The sequence below is a fragment of the Pholis gunnellus genome (assembly GCF_910591455.1).
Source record: "Pholis gunnellus genome assembly, chromosome: 1".
Lineage (NCBI taxonomy): Eukaryota > Metazoa > Chordata > Actinopteri > Perciformes > Pholidae > Pholis > Pholis gunnellus.
The window spans coordinates 30,148,897-30,164,888 of record NC_136528.1 but is presented as its reverse complement, the minus strand read 5'-3'; the positions used below and the strand labels follow the sequence as shown (position 1 = coordinate 30,164,888).

General features: G+C 41.1%; 1 protein-coding gene across 1 annotated transcript; it reads left to right on the top strand.

The window, feature by feature from the left end:
* Positions 1-11,557: 11,557 nt before the first annotated feature.
* LOC306697315 (testis-specific serine/threonine-protein kinase 1-like) lies at positions 11,558-15,734 on the top strand (the record flags this gene model as incomplete). The annotated part of the gene is made up of 2 exons (XM_079161144.1): positions 11,558-11,809; positions 15,018-15,734. 2 exons carry the CDS (start codon positions 11,558-11,560, stop codon positions 15,732-15,734), a joined length of 969 nt encoding a protein of 322 aa, XP_079017270.1.
* Positions 15,735-15,992: the final 258 nt, after the last annotated feature.

Genomic DNA, 15,992 nt, shown 5'->3' with positions numbered 1-15,992 from the left:
GTGCATGGGGTGGTCAGAGGATAGGCTATACTATACGTACAGTCCATTTACCATTTAAATGCAACATATGTTTGGTCAAAATGGTTAAAATGTTTTCTACACATGCTTGCTGTTTTGTCTATTTGCAGGCACTTTCTTTCATTGTAGTCCATTAATACCTCTCGAACACTGTTCACTAGTGAGTATTTATGGCAGCAGGATGCTGATGGAGGTACATGGCACCTGTTTTTAATTGTAAGTTTAATGGAGCTCTATGGCTCAGAAGAAGATCAAGCAATACTTGTTTGTAGGATCAGTTTATTGTTGGTTGAATTAAACAGAATAAAAAAGGTCTTATCTTTCATGTCCGGTATATTATCTTACATTTTTTAAATGTATAAAACAATATACTTTATGTTCAGTACAATAACTTTGACGAGTAGAAAAGATTACATTTTGATTCCTTGGTATTCAGTTTGTGGTTTTCGACACTTTGATTCTAGTGATCTTCCATTTGAACTTGTCCATTGATAGACCTTTCAGAGTAAAACCTACCTAAGAAAAAGAAATGGCAGTAATTGAATTCTTTGAGCTGTGGCTGTATGAAATTATAAATCAAAGTTTTAGAAGTTTCAAAGAGTTCACTGTCGAAAGCCAATTTAGTGTATGTCACAGTTCTTTCATGCAGACCAATGGAGGCTCTTTGTGTGTCCAACGTTTTAAAAAGTGTCATGTCTTACAAAGTTTCTATGAAGCAGTGTCTCTCATTGGATATGCTATCGTCTCTGGTGTGAACGATGATTTTTCTCTTTTGTTGGCTGCTGTATAGAGACAGGTTTAAGTGCCTTGGTGGAACTCCTATTCACCCCCATGTTCAGCACTCTCCCATGGCCTCTTCTCCATTTCCAGTGCCCAGAAAAAAAGATGTCATTGTGAACCCTGACCCCACATCCACTCTCCACCAGGAAGCCAAACACATGCCTGAACAATTAACTCCTGCACTGCCATCAATTTAGCACAGAGGGAAGAAAAGATGAGTCACCCAGGTTCAGGAAAAAAAGAGATGGGTAAAAACATGAGGATAAAAGGGTTTTCTTAAGAAAAGGAGAGAAAAAAACATGTTTTTAGTCCCTGAAAAGTAACTGTCACAGGAGTGACAAGGAGAGACTATTAAGAGCCTCCGTTCATTCAGCGGTTTGTCTGAACTGTTCAACAAACAATTACAGGGAGTCATGGGGGTTATGTTTATCTTGAGACCAGGCCTGCGAGGAGCTGCCTTAAAAGCCATGTTGAATTTAAGAGGCAAGTACATCTGCTTCATAAACTTGTGATTTTGTGTCTCACTATTGATTTCTGTCCAACGCAGCAGTTTATGGTCAGCAGGAGGCTGATGGCAACGTGACCCGCTGTCTGTGCAGGTCACACTGAAGCAGCGCCTGCTCTCCGGCATTAGACCTATGCTTTCAGCTCATATTGGTCTGTGTTAGAAATAAGATACAAGTTATAACCATCCATCTGGTGCAAAAGATGTATATAATGCAAGTAAATAAGCTCACTGCTATTGTGGGACGGATGCATGGGAAATTCAACCTTTATCATGGTGCCCATACCAATCAGTAGTTGGTCACAAGAGATCAAATTCCTATTTACATTCAGTTTATTCATTTGAAACACTGTCTACCACAAATGTAAGTATGTCTTGATTTTGATGTTTGATTTTTCTTTATTTATAAATATTGGCTAAATACCTGTGGTACCGGCTGCACAGCCAAACTAGCCAAGTCTGAAATGTCCTAAATTTCCAGTTTACATACAAATAAAATATTATATCTTCAGAAACAACAGGTTCAACCTGACACAAAGCTTTTTCGTTTTTTCAACTGAGCAACAAATAACTTTTTTTTTTGTAAATACGGCTAATAATGACACTAGCCCCATTGGTACCTAGCCCACAGCTATTCCAGCTCCTCCGTCTGTCTCTCTTGCATTTGCTTTTTCTTCTCATAATCCCCCCCCCCCCACATCCAAAGCCCTTCCCCCACCCGCCCCACCCTCTGTTCCCCCTTGACCCCCCACCCCACCCCACCTGCCAATTACTGCCAATCAGGCCAGCGGTGGGCTGATGTGGTTGGAGGGTTTGGGACTGGGACCACCTGGCTATCGCTCACAGCTGTCCTCTCCTTCCTACCTGTCAGGACCAGGCCTCTCACAAATACCTTGTGTTGTACACCACAGAGGAGCCAGAAGACCGTTCCTCCAAACCTGCATTCACTTTGGTTTATTAATGCTGGAACAGTCTTTCACTCAATTTTGCGTATGTGTGTTATCTTTAAATTTTTTAGACTTTTATTTCGAGGACATCTTTGAGAGGTGTGAGATGAACTGGACCAGTCGTCTTTTCACAGGTGGTTAATTTAGGTTAGGACTTGAAGGTTAGTGTGAGGTTACTGTAGTTACATTAAAGTTTAGGGTTAAGCTGAATTAAGATTTAGGGTTAGATTCAATTTAGAAATAGTTGTAAAAACAAAAAATGATGTAAAGAGTTAAGGACGAAGGCATAGGTGGAGGACGTAGGCGGGGAGAATACACCACTTAATTAACTATAGGGCAATTTTGCTTCAAACGTTTTCAAACCAGCTCCAATGTGAATTTGCAACAGTTGTAGGCTCTTTTCAATAAAAGGTTTGAATACATTCGTGGAGACAAATGAAGCAACTACCGGGATCCTATTGAGCAGTGTCTGGCAGTCTGCATTGTTATATGACCTAAGCTAATTTAAGATATTTCATTGAGTTTCCTTTTAGCGCAATGCCCTCAGTGAATTTGAGTTCCCTCTTAGATAGTACACTGTACATGTCTAGTGCTTTAATTGTGAAAGGTAAGAATGGAAGGAGTGCATCTGGTATGCGCTGCATTTGTCAATGTTGAAAGACAAATAATGACTTTATCCTTGAATATTTGAATTCTTGAATCCATAAAAGGAGTCTTGGTTCGAACCATGGAGCCTCTATGTTGTTGTACAATATAGTGTGCATACGTCCGCTCACTCATGTTGCCCTGGCAACTTTAGCCCAGCCTTGTGCTCAACTCGGATCAGTTATGTTGTTTCATTAAGCTAAAAGCTAAGGAAGACAATCTGAACAGCTTATTTTCGGCAATTCTATTCTGAAACAGTAGACCTATGGGGTATTTGTCTGTGATGAAAATGAAAGGAGACACACTCCGTGTAATAGCTATAATAATCAGTTGTGTTGTGGAGCCATGTGAGCAGATGTGACTCTGACACTATGCACCACTTGGACCAACTGAAACTGGAAATGGTGAAGGGTGGCTACAAAATCCACTGCCGACAGATGTAAACCCACAGGTCTTCATTCCATGGCCCTGCCTCAACTTCCTCAAGTCTGTGCACTTTTTAGGACTGACAAAAACAATTACGTGAACTCAGGCAACAGAGGGAGGAGGACTCAAATGCATACAAGTACACACCAGGCAAGCAGGTAGGATGAAGGGAAATCCAATGCAGGCAATGGTCAGGAACTGGATTACAGGTTGGCAACACAAAGGCAGTTCAACCGGCCAAAGAAATCCAAGAGGGCACGACAGGTGAGCAGGTGCAGCTGGCTGGAAAGCAAAGACATGAAGCCACATTGACAATCTGGGATTAAATCAAATGGAATGTGCATCTCCACCATCTACTACCGCAAATATATGGAGTTGGTTCATTGAGATAATGATGATGGAAATAAATAATATTTGCAGTAAAACTTTTAGTAATAGAAAACCATGTTGAAGAAATCATGGAAATGAGACATGTATGTGTGTTTCATGTATTTATTTGAGGAAGGTTACAGTCATGGTTCACACGGATCTGATATTTCATAAACTGCTGAACGTAAAAACTGCATTATTCGGTGTGTTTTTGGTGTGTCAGAAATTGAAAAACCTAATGCCACATAGATGCAGGAAGTTTTAACTTTTATATACTCTCCCCATTTTCTGAGTGTATCTATGTGAAGGCTATAACATGAATACCAGTGTTTGTTGCAGGAATTAACATTTATTGTTGTATTTATGTGATTATTATCAAAATGTCTCTCACATTTGCTGTTGGAAGTGGTATTTATTCTGGTGCTACTGTCCACGTAAGGTCTAGAAATAGATCTATGAACTGTAGATGCTGATCTAAAGTAGTATTCATTCAATGATTTAAAACAAAAAACAGTCTTTCACCCAGGAGATCGCTGTTTGTGCACCACGTGAAACAAGTCAATATTGATTTGTTTGTAACTTCTGTACTCAAGTAATGCCTCTTCCTGGTTATTTTAACTCAAACCATGATCTTTTCCTAAACCTAACCAAGTATTTTTGTTGCCTAATCCTAACTAAGTAGTGTCCTGTGAAGACAGAAGTTTATTTTGAAAAGACTATATGCATGTGAAGAGTGGGAATTGACGAGTGATTAATGTGTTGCTGGACTTTCATTGGACAACACATGAAAAATGAGGAGTAACTTTTTCGTAAGATATGAACCATTCATTGTATGAGGATGCATTGTCTTAGCACCTCCAAATTAGATTGCCTTCCAGCCTCCCTGACATTCACCATCCTGCTCAGCAACAAATGTGTATTAATCCGTGGTAAAAATAGTCCCCAACAAATGAGGTATTTCCTCCTGTTTGAGTAACGTTTGCTAAAAACTACAGCCCACTGGTTATAGAAAATTAATACATTTTTCTTGACTGATTTTTAAAGATTTATGTCTTCAGCAGAAAACCAATGGGCTTGGGGCTGAGAACCATAGAAAGGATAGGGAAGTCACAAAGTATTGAGAGACGGACTAATACAATACATTATATATTGTTTTAGTTTTTACTGGAATTGCTTGACAAATACAAAATAACTGCAGCTTTAGGACATTTCTTTGAAATGCCAGAATAGTCATAATATTCCGTATCACAAAGTACCATGTCATATGTATGTGTATGTTTGTGTTTGTAAGGGGGGAAAGAGAGAAAGTGAAGCCTGTCACAGTGCCTCACAGCCGCCTCACCATCACCCAGGAGTCTCTGCTGCGACCGTCCTTTTTAGAACTCAAGATCCTTCCAGAAATTGCGCCTGATCTCAGTGTTAAATAATGCATCAACATTCTTTTTTTGTAATATAAAAAAGCTGGCTTTTAGCAGCGTTAGTGGGACAGTAATGCCACCTGACAATCACTCCCAGAAGTCTTGACTGTGGCCTACAGGAGAAGAGTCAGGCTCCTCATGATTGACAAGGACAAAAAGAGTAGTCCCACTTCTGTTTTTGAATTGTCAACCACAGCCATGGGATTTGAGAGTGGAGGATGAAACCGTGACTTTGACTACAAGAAGCAAAAGACTTAAGCATGACAAGTGTGATTACAATATCCGTGGAAAGTCATTTAGGGCGGCAAGGTAAGAGACAGCCTCAACAAGACATTCAATTATTTATAACACTGGGGAGAGTGGGCACTTTCAAGGCCAAACAGCTTACAAGGTGTATTCTCAGATACTTTAGCAACACCAGCTTCACTATTTACACATGCGGTTACAATAAAACAATTTTATGTAAATAGTTTGACACCCAACCTCATTTTATTAAACCCCAGCTATTTGAAGTTGGCCTGTCATGACACTGATGGATGATGTAGCTTCTGTCGTCGAGGTAAGTAATCAATGAAGATTAAGGTGCGATGCAGGCCTGATAGGAAACCTGTGAACTCAGATGAATAGCAGTAGATGCATTTTAGTTTAACACGGTGTATTAGCTTTGAAATCCAGAACATTTTCAACACGTGGGTTTAATTTGATAGCTGCTGGGGAGATGAATACATACCCTGCTGCTTCCATTCTTAGCTCTATGATTAAGTCCCATGATTATTATGCCTCACTTAACTAGTCAGAAGAAAAACAATCAGAAGCAGCTTGAGTGGAAGGTTCAGAATTAAAATGGAGGATGGGTACTGGATTCATACATAGCAATAAATAACTTAAATGTGCTCCCACACTAAGTACCATAACGTCGTTATTATGAAATGGCATTGTGAAATCATACATTCAGGCATGCGTATTTATGTGTTCCAAATAATCTGAAGAAGCCTAAGAACACTTAAGAAGAAACCGGAAGTGTGAGTCCCAATCAAGAGGAAAGTCCTGGAGAAAAACAAACTGCTTTTCATCGTTGATCACAGGGGTGCTGGAGCCAATCCCAGCTGACACTGGGCAAAGGCCAAGCTATATAGACAGAAAACCATTCAACCAATATGAGCAATTAAGAGTTATCAATTAACCATATCTTTGGGCTGTGGAGAGAACCCATGCTGACACAGGGAGAACATGCAAACTCCACACAGAAGGCCCATCTAGCCCGGGACCTCCTGCTGTAAGGCGACAGGGCTAGCCTCCACACCACCGTGCATTCCCTTTTGACCATTTTTTGATCGTTCAATCTACCTTTTTGTTCATGGTTCCAACAAATGTACCGCAGCGACTTTGGTGATCCTCATTTTTCACAAGGTCAAACTTCCAGTCAGACCAAGTACCTGCAGAATTATTCACACTGCCATGCCCTGACCTCTTTCCTGTGTGGATTTCCTCCCCCTATAACACAGTGGCCATGCATTTTTCACCTGGGCCTTCACTGCTGTCCTGCATCTGAGCCATCTCCTAATAACCTCATTATGACGACACAGCTACGGTTATTTGTTTCTAGGGTGTAACAATACACGTATTCAAATTAAACCGTTCGGTGCGAGGCTTACGAACCGAACAATACGTTTGAATAATACTAGTGCATTTGGAAAATGCAGAAGCTTGAATTGTAGGAATTGCGCTCAAGTATGAGACAACTGGCTGTGTGACCTCTGAACCCGGAACAAAAAAAAACAAAACCAGCTGAGGCACCGCAGGTGTGTTCTTGGAGGCTACGCTAAACTAGCTTAACGGGAAAACAGCGGAACACGCATTCTGCTACACACTCAAGGGCCATTCAGATATTAGATGTAAAAAACCAAACGCAGTTGACTGACCAAATGCTGTTCACTTAAAGACAAACTCCATCCTCCTTTCTTTGTTGACAAAGAGTTTAATCCCACAGTTAAATCCCAACTCACAAATCCGTTTCTCCTCCTCCTCCAGCCATTGAGTGTTAAAAAAACAAAGCTAGATAAGAAAATAAATAATCTACATCAAGCAAAATGCAAAAAATGTCATAATTTCTTCTATATCTTTCAATTTGAACTGTTACTACTCCAACTAAGCTTTGCTGGCTAGTTAAGTTTCGTTTCACGATAGTCACGTGCTCGCCCACTGATCAATCACAGCGCACGCTGCACCTCACTGCAGAGGTGCACCTTAAAACTGAGCTGTACGTAATGCTGACGTACTTGTAGGCCAGCTAGAAGGCTCTGATATGTCAAAGAATACGCCCAACATGTCAAACTAAAGATCTGATTGGTTGAAGACTATAACAATCAACAATATCGTCCCCATTCACTTAAACTGCACATGGATTCACTGGTGAGTCTGCAGGCCTGGGGCCTCTCTTCTTACCTAGAGACACAGAGGTGAAATCTGATTGGATAAAAGCTCTACTTAAAACAAGCTGCACTGGAAGCAGAGCAACTGAGGAAGACAGTAGCTGTGCAATGAGAAAATAAGATAATGGGAAAAATATTTTTATAAATTACGATACATGTAGTGTATTTAAGAAAAATTATTAAATTATAAAATAGCTATAACTTTGTGATTCTGTTTAGGCCAGCAGAGAAGGCCTTGCAGGCCCTGACGGCCCACCACTGCTATAACAACATCACCTGACTTCATTCTTTGCTCCCGTCATAATACCTATGGCTGCTCGAGCAAAAAATATATGTTTTCATTGAGGGGCACTTGCTGAAATGACTGATGCTGTTGTGTGTCTCTGGAGGACAGGCTTCATTATGATAGATTCATTAAGGCCCTGTATACTCACTAAAGTGCTTCCAGTTATTTTGGCTGTTTAGACTAACTCAGGTTGGAGCTGTGCAAAGCCATGCTGGGAAATGGCTGATGCCACCAAACTATGAAGTCCTGAAAGTGTGCCCTTAAAAGATCAGATATCGGATACAAATAATAATATCTTTTGGACCTTGGAGGCTACGTTATTAAACACTCTGAAAGAGGCAACTCTCCTTAATGAATACTTTTACTGAGGTACAATTGTGAATGCAGGACATCGAACATATTATTTTCACAGTATTGGTACTTTTACTTAAAATCTCCCAGCTAATTTCTTTTTCTTCTATTTGATCCACTTTAGTTTCTGCGCTGTGAAACCGAACCAGACTAAAATGACAACAACCCAAAAGTATCCATTTTACTCTGATTGAGACTAGCCACTATGCTACAAAAGAGATCTTAATGCCGATGAAAAGCTATTTAAACAAAACAGTTACCGTATACATGTTCTGTTATGAATGTCAAATTGGTCATCCCAGACCAATTTCCCAGCTTGAATTACTATCCCAGTCCGGCCTTGGACATCCATGTCCTTTCACGCATGCACACATGAACACACATGCATTCATTCAGGCCCACTGCAGCTTAGTGGGCGGCAAATGCAGTGGGAGCAGACGTGAAAAGTATCACTGGTGTAGTCACACACTTTTACGGCGAGCAGCATCGTGGACAGACATCCATACCAGATGCCGTGTGTGCCCTGGGCTCAGAGGCATCACGGCGAGGGGGAAAAGCCAGTGCGGGGAAATAAGCACCTGTCATGTGCCAACTGAAGTGTTAAGTGCACAAATTGTGGAGGCGAGGGTGATGTTTCCGCAGGGGTGACAGCTCTGGGTCTGGGTGCCATGTCAGGCCCTGGCATATCATGCAGAGACCCCCCCACTCCCCTCCAGCCCACCCCCGGTCCTGCGCTTGCCGAGGGGCACAATGGCAACTATTATTTACTGGATGTCTGCCTCATTTCCTCATATTCATCCTGGCTGGCCATCGCAGGGCCACAGGGGGAATGTTGCCCCCCCCCCCCCCCCCCCTTGTGTCATTGCTGAGGGGCGGCAGTGGCAAAACAATCTCTGGCAAGCATTTAGATCATTTATTCAGAGCGCAGGGTGTCAGCCGCAAAACAAATTGCCTACATTTGTGCGCCGGGATCCTCTCCTTGCGCCTCTCCCTTCAGGTTGGACATGAACACGAGCCGTAGAAGGTGCATCGGGCCGGGTGTCAGAGAGCCTCTTCACAAACTAACACTAATGCCACGTGAAGGTCTTTCTGTGAACAGTGTGAAAGTGCGAAATGTATGATAAATTGAGCGTGCCAGGGGGGCTTTATGGCTGTGAAGTGCTGTGGCTGGTCACAGGCATTGTTATGACTATGGCTATTTAGGATCATGGGAGTTGACAGTGCACTACTGGCAGCCATAGAAAGCCAGATTTATCAGGGTTTTTGTGCACCAATGAACAGCAGTCACAGCGCGAGGGAAGAACACAAAGTTTCAGAACATTTCTGAATTTAACAGAACTTCAAGGACATGATAAACACCAGTGGCCCTGGCTAATGCTATTATCTTAAAAGCCTCATCCAACAAGATGACAGCACCTCAGAAATACCTTTCTTTTCATCTGACCACCTGTTGTCAAGGTGTTAGCAGCTGAGAGGTGAACAAAAGAATAAGTGGATGTATTCAGAGAAGAATCACTGGAGAGACAGATAGAAGGCAGGTAATCGTTTTGGACTAATGGTTTCCTGATGTTGAAATAGCGGAACATGACACTGGCACAGCAGTCCGCTAACATCTGTAGGAGACAGATGAGACCCATGTGAGCTGGTGCAGGACAAGCAGTCTTGGATTTGTCCTTGCCTCTGCTGCCCCCCACAGTACACACTCAACCCGGGCTCACAGCAGCCACAGTGATCAGTCCTCTTTGCTATATAGACATATGAGGTTACTATTTCTCAACTGAATAATTATTAGAACACATGAGATAGACTTGGATTAATATTTCGTGTTTCTTCATACATTACACGTTGCTAGCACAGCATTAATCATTCCAGTCATATTTCTTCTGACTTCACATGTGATGTGGATGGTTGTTTCCTGCTGCTATCTGCTGGAGAATTATATGAAACACAGTCCTCTCACAAAATATCAGCTGTAGCCACGTTTTTAGAAATACTACGGTCAAATAAAAATACTGATAAACCAATAAATAGATAAATAACCACAAATGATAAATAATGAATACAAGAGAAACAAATCCAAATAAATAAAACTCTCTAATAAGAAATATAACTAAACACATGAATAGAGTAATCAATACAACTAAATAAATACAACTCCCAGAATTACTAAATGATTATTGTTTATACCAGTTATTTTTGTAAAATGAAAGCAGTAAAGTTAGCATATAGTTTCATTAATGATCAATTTTTTTATTTTTCATCCACCTGTCAAGCTGTCACTTCCTGTATGTATGCTGTGGAGCTTTAAGTTTAAACAAGGCCAAACAGGTTCACAATAGATGGCAGTGGTCAATGTAAGAAGAGCTGAAACTAAGTATTAACAAATAAATAAATAAATAGCCTAAATAATAAACATAATTCAGAACTTTGGACACAACATTGGAGATGAAACTACCGGGAGGCAGAACCAGCCCAATTTCAAAGGAAACGCACCTTTGGCTAGCCTGATCGATTGACAGTCTGAGCTTCCAGCAGTCGTAAAGTAAAGTCAAACTTTTACGTGTTTGCAGTCTTGTTGTGTGCATGACTACTGAGTTAACCGTTCCAACCAAACACTGCCTGTATGCTGCTAAGGTTGCTTGTTTCATATCAGCTGTTTTGCATCATTAGGATATTTGCTTATAGGCTTTGTGAAATGCGTACAAAGTTAGTTCACTGGACCCTCTTCAGTCATACGGTGTAGACGTGTTGACATGAGATGTTGTCAGCTGGCATGGTCATTCACCTGACCTCAGTCCAGCTAAACATGTGTGTCACTTGCCAAAAATCAGATCAAAAGCTTAAGTCCAGTTTGCAGTTCAGGTCTGGCATAAAGGTGTCCTCTGGATCACATACTTCAAACAGTCAATGACAGTTTGACACCAAATATTATAGTGTATGTTTGTTTTAAATGGTCAAATAATGTCTGGTCCACTAGCTATAGAGGACTTTAGTTACAAGTAAAAACCAAAGCTATAGTTCCCACATTGTTCATCTGTGGATGTAAAAATCATTACGTTTGCGATACGTTTACTTTAGTTTTCCTCATCCACAACATAACACCTGTGTTGATTCAACTGAAGTGAACTTTCAATGTGTCTGTCACTTGAGGTCATCTGTTACCTTCCCTCTGTGCCCTGGTGTCTGTTACAGTTCAACTTCTGTCCATCAGGCTGCATGTAGTTCTGATGGAAAGTTCTCACAGCCATTGCTTCTAGAACATGATGTCATGATTCCATACACTGTTCCAAACTGATAGAGTGGCATTTCACTACAAAACTAGATTATGCTTCGGAGAGAATTCAGTAACTCAACATACTGCGGTCATCACAACATTCATGATGAATAAAAGGTTCATGGAGAGCCATGGTTACACATTCAGGAGCAACCTGGGAGAAGGCATGTTTGGCAAAGTTGTGAGTGCCTACTCAACCCGCCTGAAGAAAAAGGTTGCCATAAAGGTTACAGACACAACAAAGGTGCCTTCCAGTTACGTGGAAACGTTTCTGTGTCGGGAAACGGAGATCATCAGGACTTTGAACCATCCCAACATTGTCAAGACTCTTGAAATCTTCAAATGGCACACAAGCAAGGTAATACATATATATATGTATATAATATATATATATATTTCTTTACTTATGATAGTTGTGTGAGAGTAAAATGTTAAACTTAAATATAAACAGTAAATGACTTGTTAAGGCTGCTTTTAGTCTGACCCAAATTGAATGTACCGTACCATCTTGAGTTTTTTTTTTGTTTTTATACATCCCTAGACGATGTTTAGATATGATAGATATGATATGTCTAAGACTTTACTTGCAGTCAGAAAATACTGATCATACGTGTCTTACAGTATCATACAATTTGCTAAGAACCTCATACAGTCCTGTTGCTTTACCATTTCAGAAACCTTCCAAATTTATAATCTGCTATGCTGCTTTAGAGCAGTTCTCGGGCTAAAGTTATGGCAATTATAATATGCTATGTAACCCATAACTCTGACACCGTTTTTTGGCACCACTTTGGCATGGAGGTATAAAGCATAATGAATGCTAAATGTATAATACAATATGTTCACCACTTCTAAAACTTAAAAGATCGTGTTCTAAGTTGCCATACATGATTTTAACATGGATAAAGAGTTGTATAAAGCCTTAAAAATACATTACAATATCTTATGAATATGTTTATAACATATTATAGACATGGTCTTCATATAAAAGGTTGCCAAACTATCTTAACTTGAAGGCAAACCAATATTACCACCAATATTATATGTAAAGAGTTTGGTTCATTTCAAAACACATTGCTTTTAGTTGCCTTAGGTTCAAGATGATATAACAGTTAATATGACATTGGCTGTGTGGGCTTTTTGGAATTATGCAAAGGTGCTGATAAGGCAATATAACAAAATGTCATGCTCCTGTGGAAGGGCCAAGATATGTTAAATTACTTATATTGACCCTAAAATCTATTTAGTTTATGTTCAGATTTTCCCCATTGAGATGGTACTGATATCTGGTTTGGCCCAAGGACTATTTCTATTGTAACATGTTCATATCATTCACAAAAACAAGTCAGTTATTAAATACAAAGTGAAAGTAATTATCAAGTTAACATTTAAGCGGTTATTGGAATTGATTCAGCGGAGCGATTGGTTCACCATCATTGCGGTGCATATTTGAAGGTTGAGGTTGCTTCGAAACGCAGAATATACTTGTGTTTCAGCTTTCATGCCTTGGCCCGTGCACCGCTAGCTGTGGTGGGGACATGACGCTTGAGCTGCTGCGTGTTTGAGCTGCTCCATCACATTCGTCCCCTGTTAGAGAGTGAGGCGCCAGCATTTGTCAGACATTGTGGTAGCCTCAGATCACTGCTCGGCATAGGAAGAAATTAATCGGATGACCCCAGCCCTGGGCTCTGTCCAATGAAGTGGGTGCAATAGGCGCACTAACCAGTACAGGCCATCGGGCTTGGCTTCTCTGAGGGAAAAGCTCTGGGAGGCTGGACTGCTTGCACAGGTGGTGCAGAACATCAAGGTGTTAAGAGTGGCATCCACTATTGCCTGTTACAGGGCAATGTGGTCAATGTTCCAACGCTGGTGCGAGCAAAGGAGGCTAGCTCCCTCCTTTTTGCAGTGTTTGATGGATAGAGGGCTGTCTCATACCCCTGGTAAAGTGTATGCTGTGTTTCCTGCCACGATTTCAGCAACAGACTGGTCTTTGGTGACCCTCGCTTGAAGCGGTTCTTGCATGGGGTCGGGACACAGTGCCCGGTAATGCGTGCCTCCTTCCTGCAGTGCCAATGGGGCACATAGCTTTGGTTTAGAGTCCCTTTAAGCCTCTGGAGCGCTCTTCTCTGAAGGCTGTTCAAGACAGCATTGCTACTTGCACTGACCTCACAACCACACAATTAGGTGGAGATGTAATATTCTTCCTTTGTAAAATGCTAAGTTGATGTAGTAATTATGATATACGATTTGTAAATTTGTGGGCACAGATAAAGATACAGATTAACAGACACAAATCACTCTGCATTCATTTGTGAATTATGTTTTAAGAATAATGTAACTTGACATTTGTTTGTGGAGACTGTTTTAACACCATCAATTTGAAGGATTTGTTGGGTATTTGTGGTAGCAATGGTAGAATAAGAGGAAGTCCAATAGATGGCTGCTGTTGCTTATACACAAATCTACAGCCATGCTAGCAGCTCTGTGAGGCTGTGCTTGGCACAGCAATGCTTTGAGCTAAATGCTAACATTAATGTCAACCTGCCAGTGGAGAGAGGAAGTCAGGACATCACCAAAATCCATAGTATTCATCCTCTGGAAACCATGAATGTCCCTACAAAATGTCATGGCAATCCAAATGATAGTTTCAGTCTGAACCAAAGTGGAGGACAAACCAAGAGACATTGCCATCTCTAGGGCCACACGACAAGGATGGCTAAAAGTGCTACGGTTTGTGTTGTTGGGTCCGATTCTATTATTCTCTTTTACATCCATTGCACATTTAAATTTGACGATGTACTGTGGGTCAGAAGTCATGAAAGGTTGTCTTTGATGGACTTACCCCCAAAAGTTAGCAGGTGGCACTAGACACACTAGAAAGGTGCTTTAGACTCGACTACTGTAACGGTGTGTTTACAGGTCTCTGTAAAAAGTCATTCAGAAAGCTGCAGCTAATTCAGAACGCTGCAGCGCAAGTCCTCAATAAGACCAAGAAAGTTGATCACATGATCACTGCAGTTCTGAGGTCTTTGCACTGGCTTCCTGTCTAACAAAGAATTGACTTTAAATAATAATACATGTCTGATCTGCTGCTACCTTATGAACCATCCCGACCCCTTAGGTCGTCTGGACTGGTCTACTTTCTGTTCCAAGAGTCAGAACTAAACATGGAGAAGCAGCGTTCAGTTGTTCTGCTCCACATATCTGGAACTAAGTCCCAGAAAGCTGCAGGTCTGCTGAGACCCTCAGCTCCTTTAAATCAAGATTCAACACCTTTCTGTTTGCTGCTGCCTTTAATTGAACCAGATTCAAGGATATTAATCATTTTCTGCATTTTACTATACTACTGTATTTTATTTCTTACACAGCTTTTTAGTGTTTTAATGACTGTTTTTAATGTTTCTTAATTGTTTTTAAATCTCCTTTTTTGCCTTGTGTTTTGATGCTTTTAATGGTTTTATGTGAGACACTTTGAATTGCCTTATTGTTGAAATGTGCTATACAATAAACTTGACTTGCCAAGTACAAGTCCACTTACCATTCACCATTTACTTTTGTGTCTATAGGTCTATGTGGTGATGGAGTTCTGTGTGAAAGGAGACCTCCTGAAGCATATCAGTGTCAAGGGGGCCTTAACTGAAAATTCAGGCTGTAGGCTTTTCACACAGCTGTGCAATGCGCTCCAATATCTTCACAACAATGACGTGGCCCACAGAGACCTTAAATGTGAAAACATGCTGCTGGACACACATTTTAACCTCAAAGTGTGTGACTTCGGGTTCAGCAAGAGGCTCACTTACGCAGACGGGCGGATGATGCTGAGCGAAACCTTCTGTGGCACCTGGTCCTATGCAGCACCTGAGATTGTGAGAAGTTTACCATACAACCCCAAAGTGTCTGATGTGTGGAGTATGGGTGTTGTGCTGTATATGATGCTCCATGCTTCAAAGCCCTTTGATTCCACCAACAAGTCGATGTTGAGAATGCAAATTCAGCGTGATATCAAATTCCCCAACATTCCTTCTGTTTCGTCTGAGGCAAAAGACCTCATCCTAAGGATTTTGCACCCTGTTGTGGAGCACCGGATTACAATCACCGACATATTGCAGAGTTCCTGGATGTTGCGGGAAGGGAAAATGGAGGACAGTGAGGAGGCCCTCACATCAAACGCTGGCTCTGGAAAGAAAGGACCCCCAGATGAAAAGGCCAAAGAGGAAGAGAAACTTCCAAAAGCCAATTCAGAACCAGGGGAGGAACCATCATCTGCTGCCCCAATACACTGACATCAGAGGCTAACACAAAATAAATACATTCATTAACACCTTTTTTGTGTTTTTGAATCAACCAGTAGCAAAGTGTTTGAGTTTCCTCAATTGCATGTGTGACGATCCTCAGACTTAACAGCTTAAGGTTTGAATTCATGAAAATGCTCAGTTGTGTGTGTTTATGGACATGGGTATGGACTGGGTTATGAGGCTTACCCCTGTGTTGATCATATTCTGGATGTAATGTTTATATGGAACACAGAGAAATATGGTTAT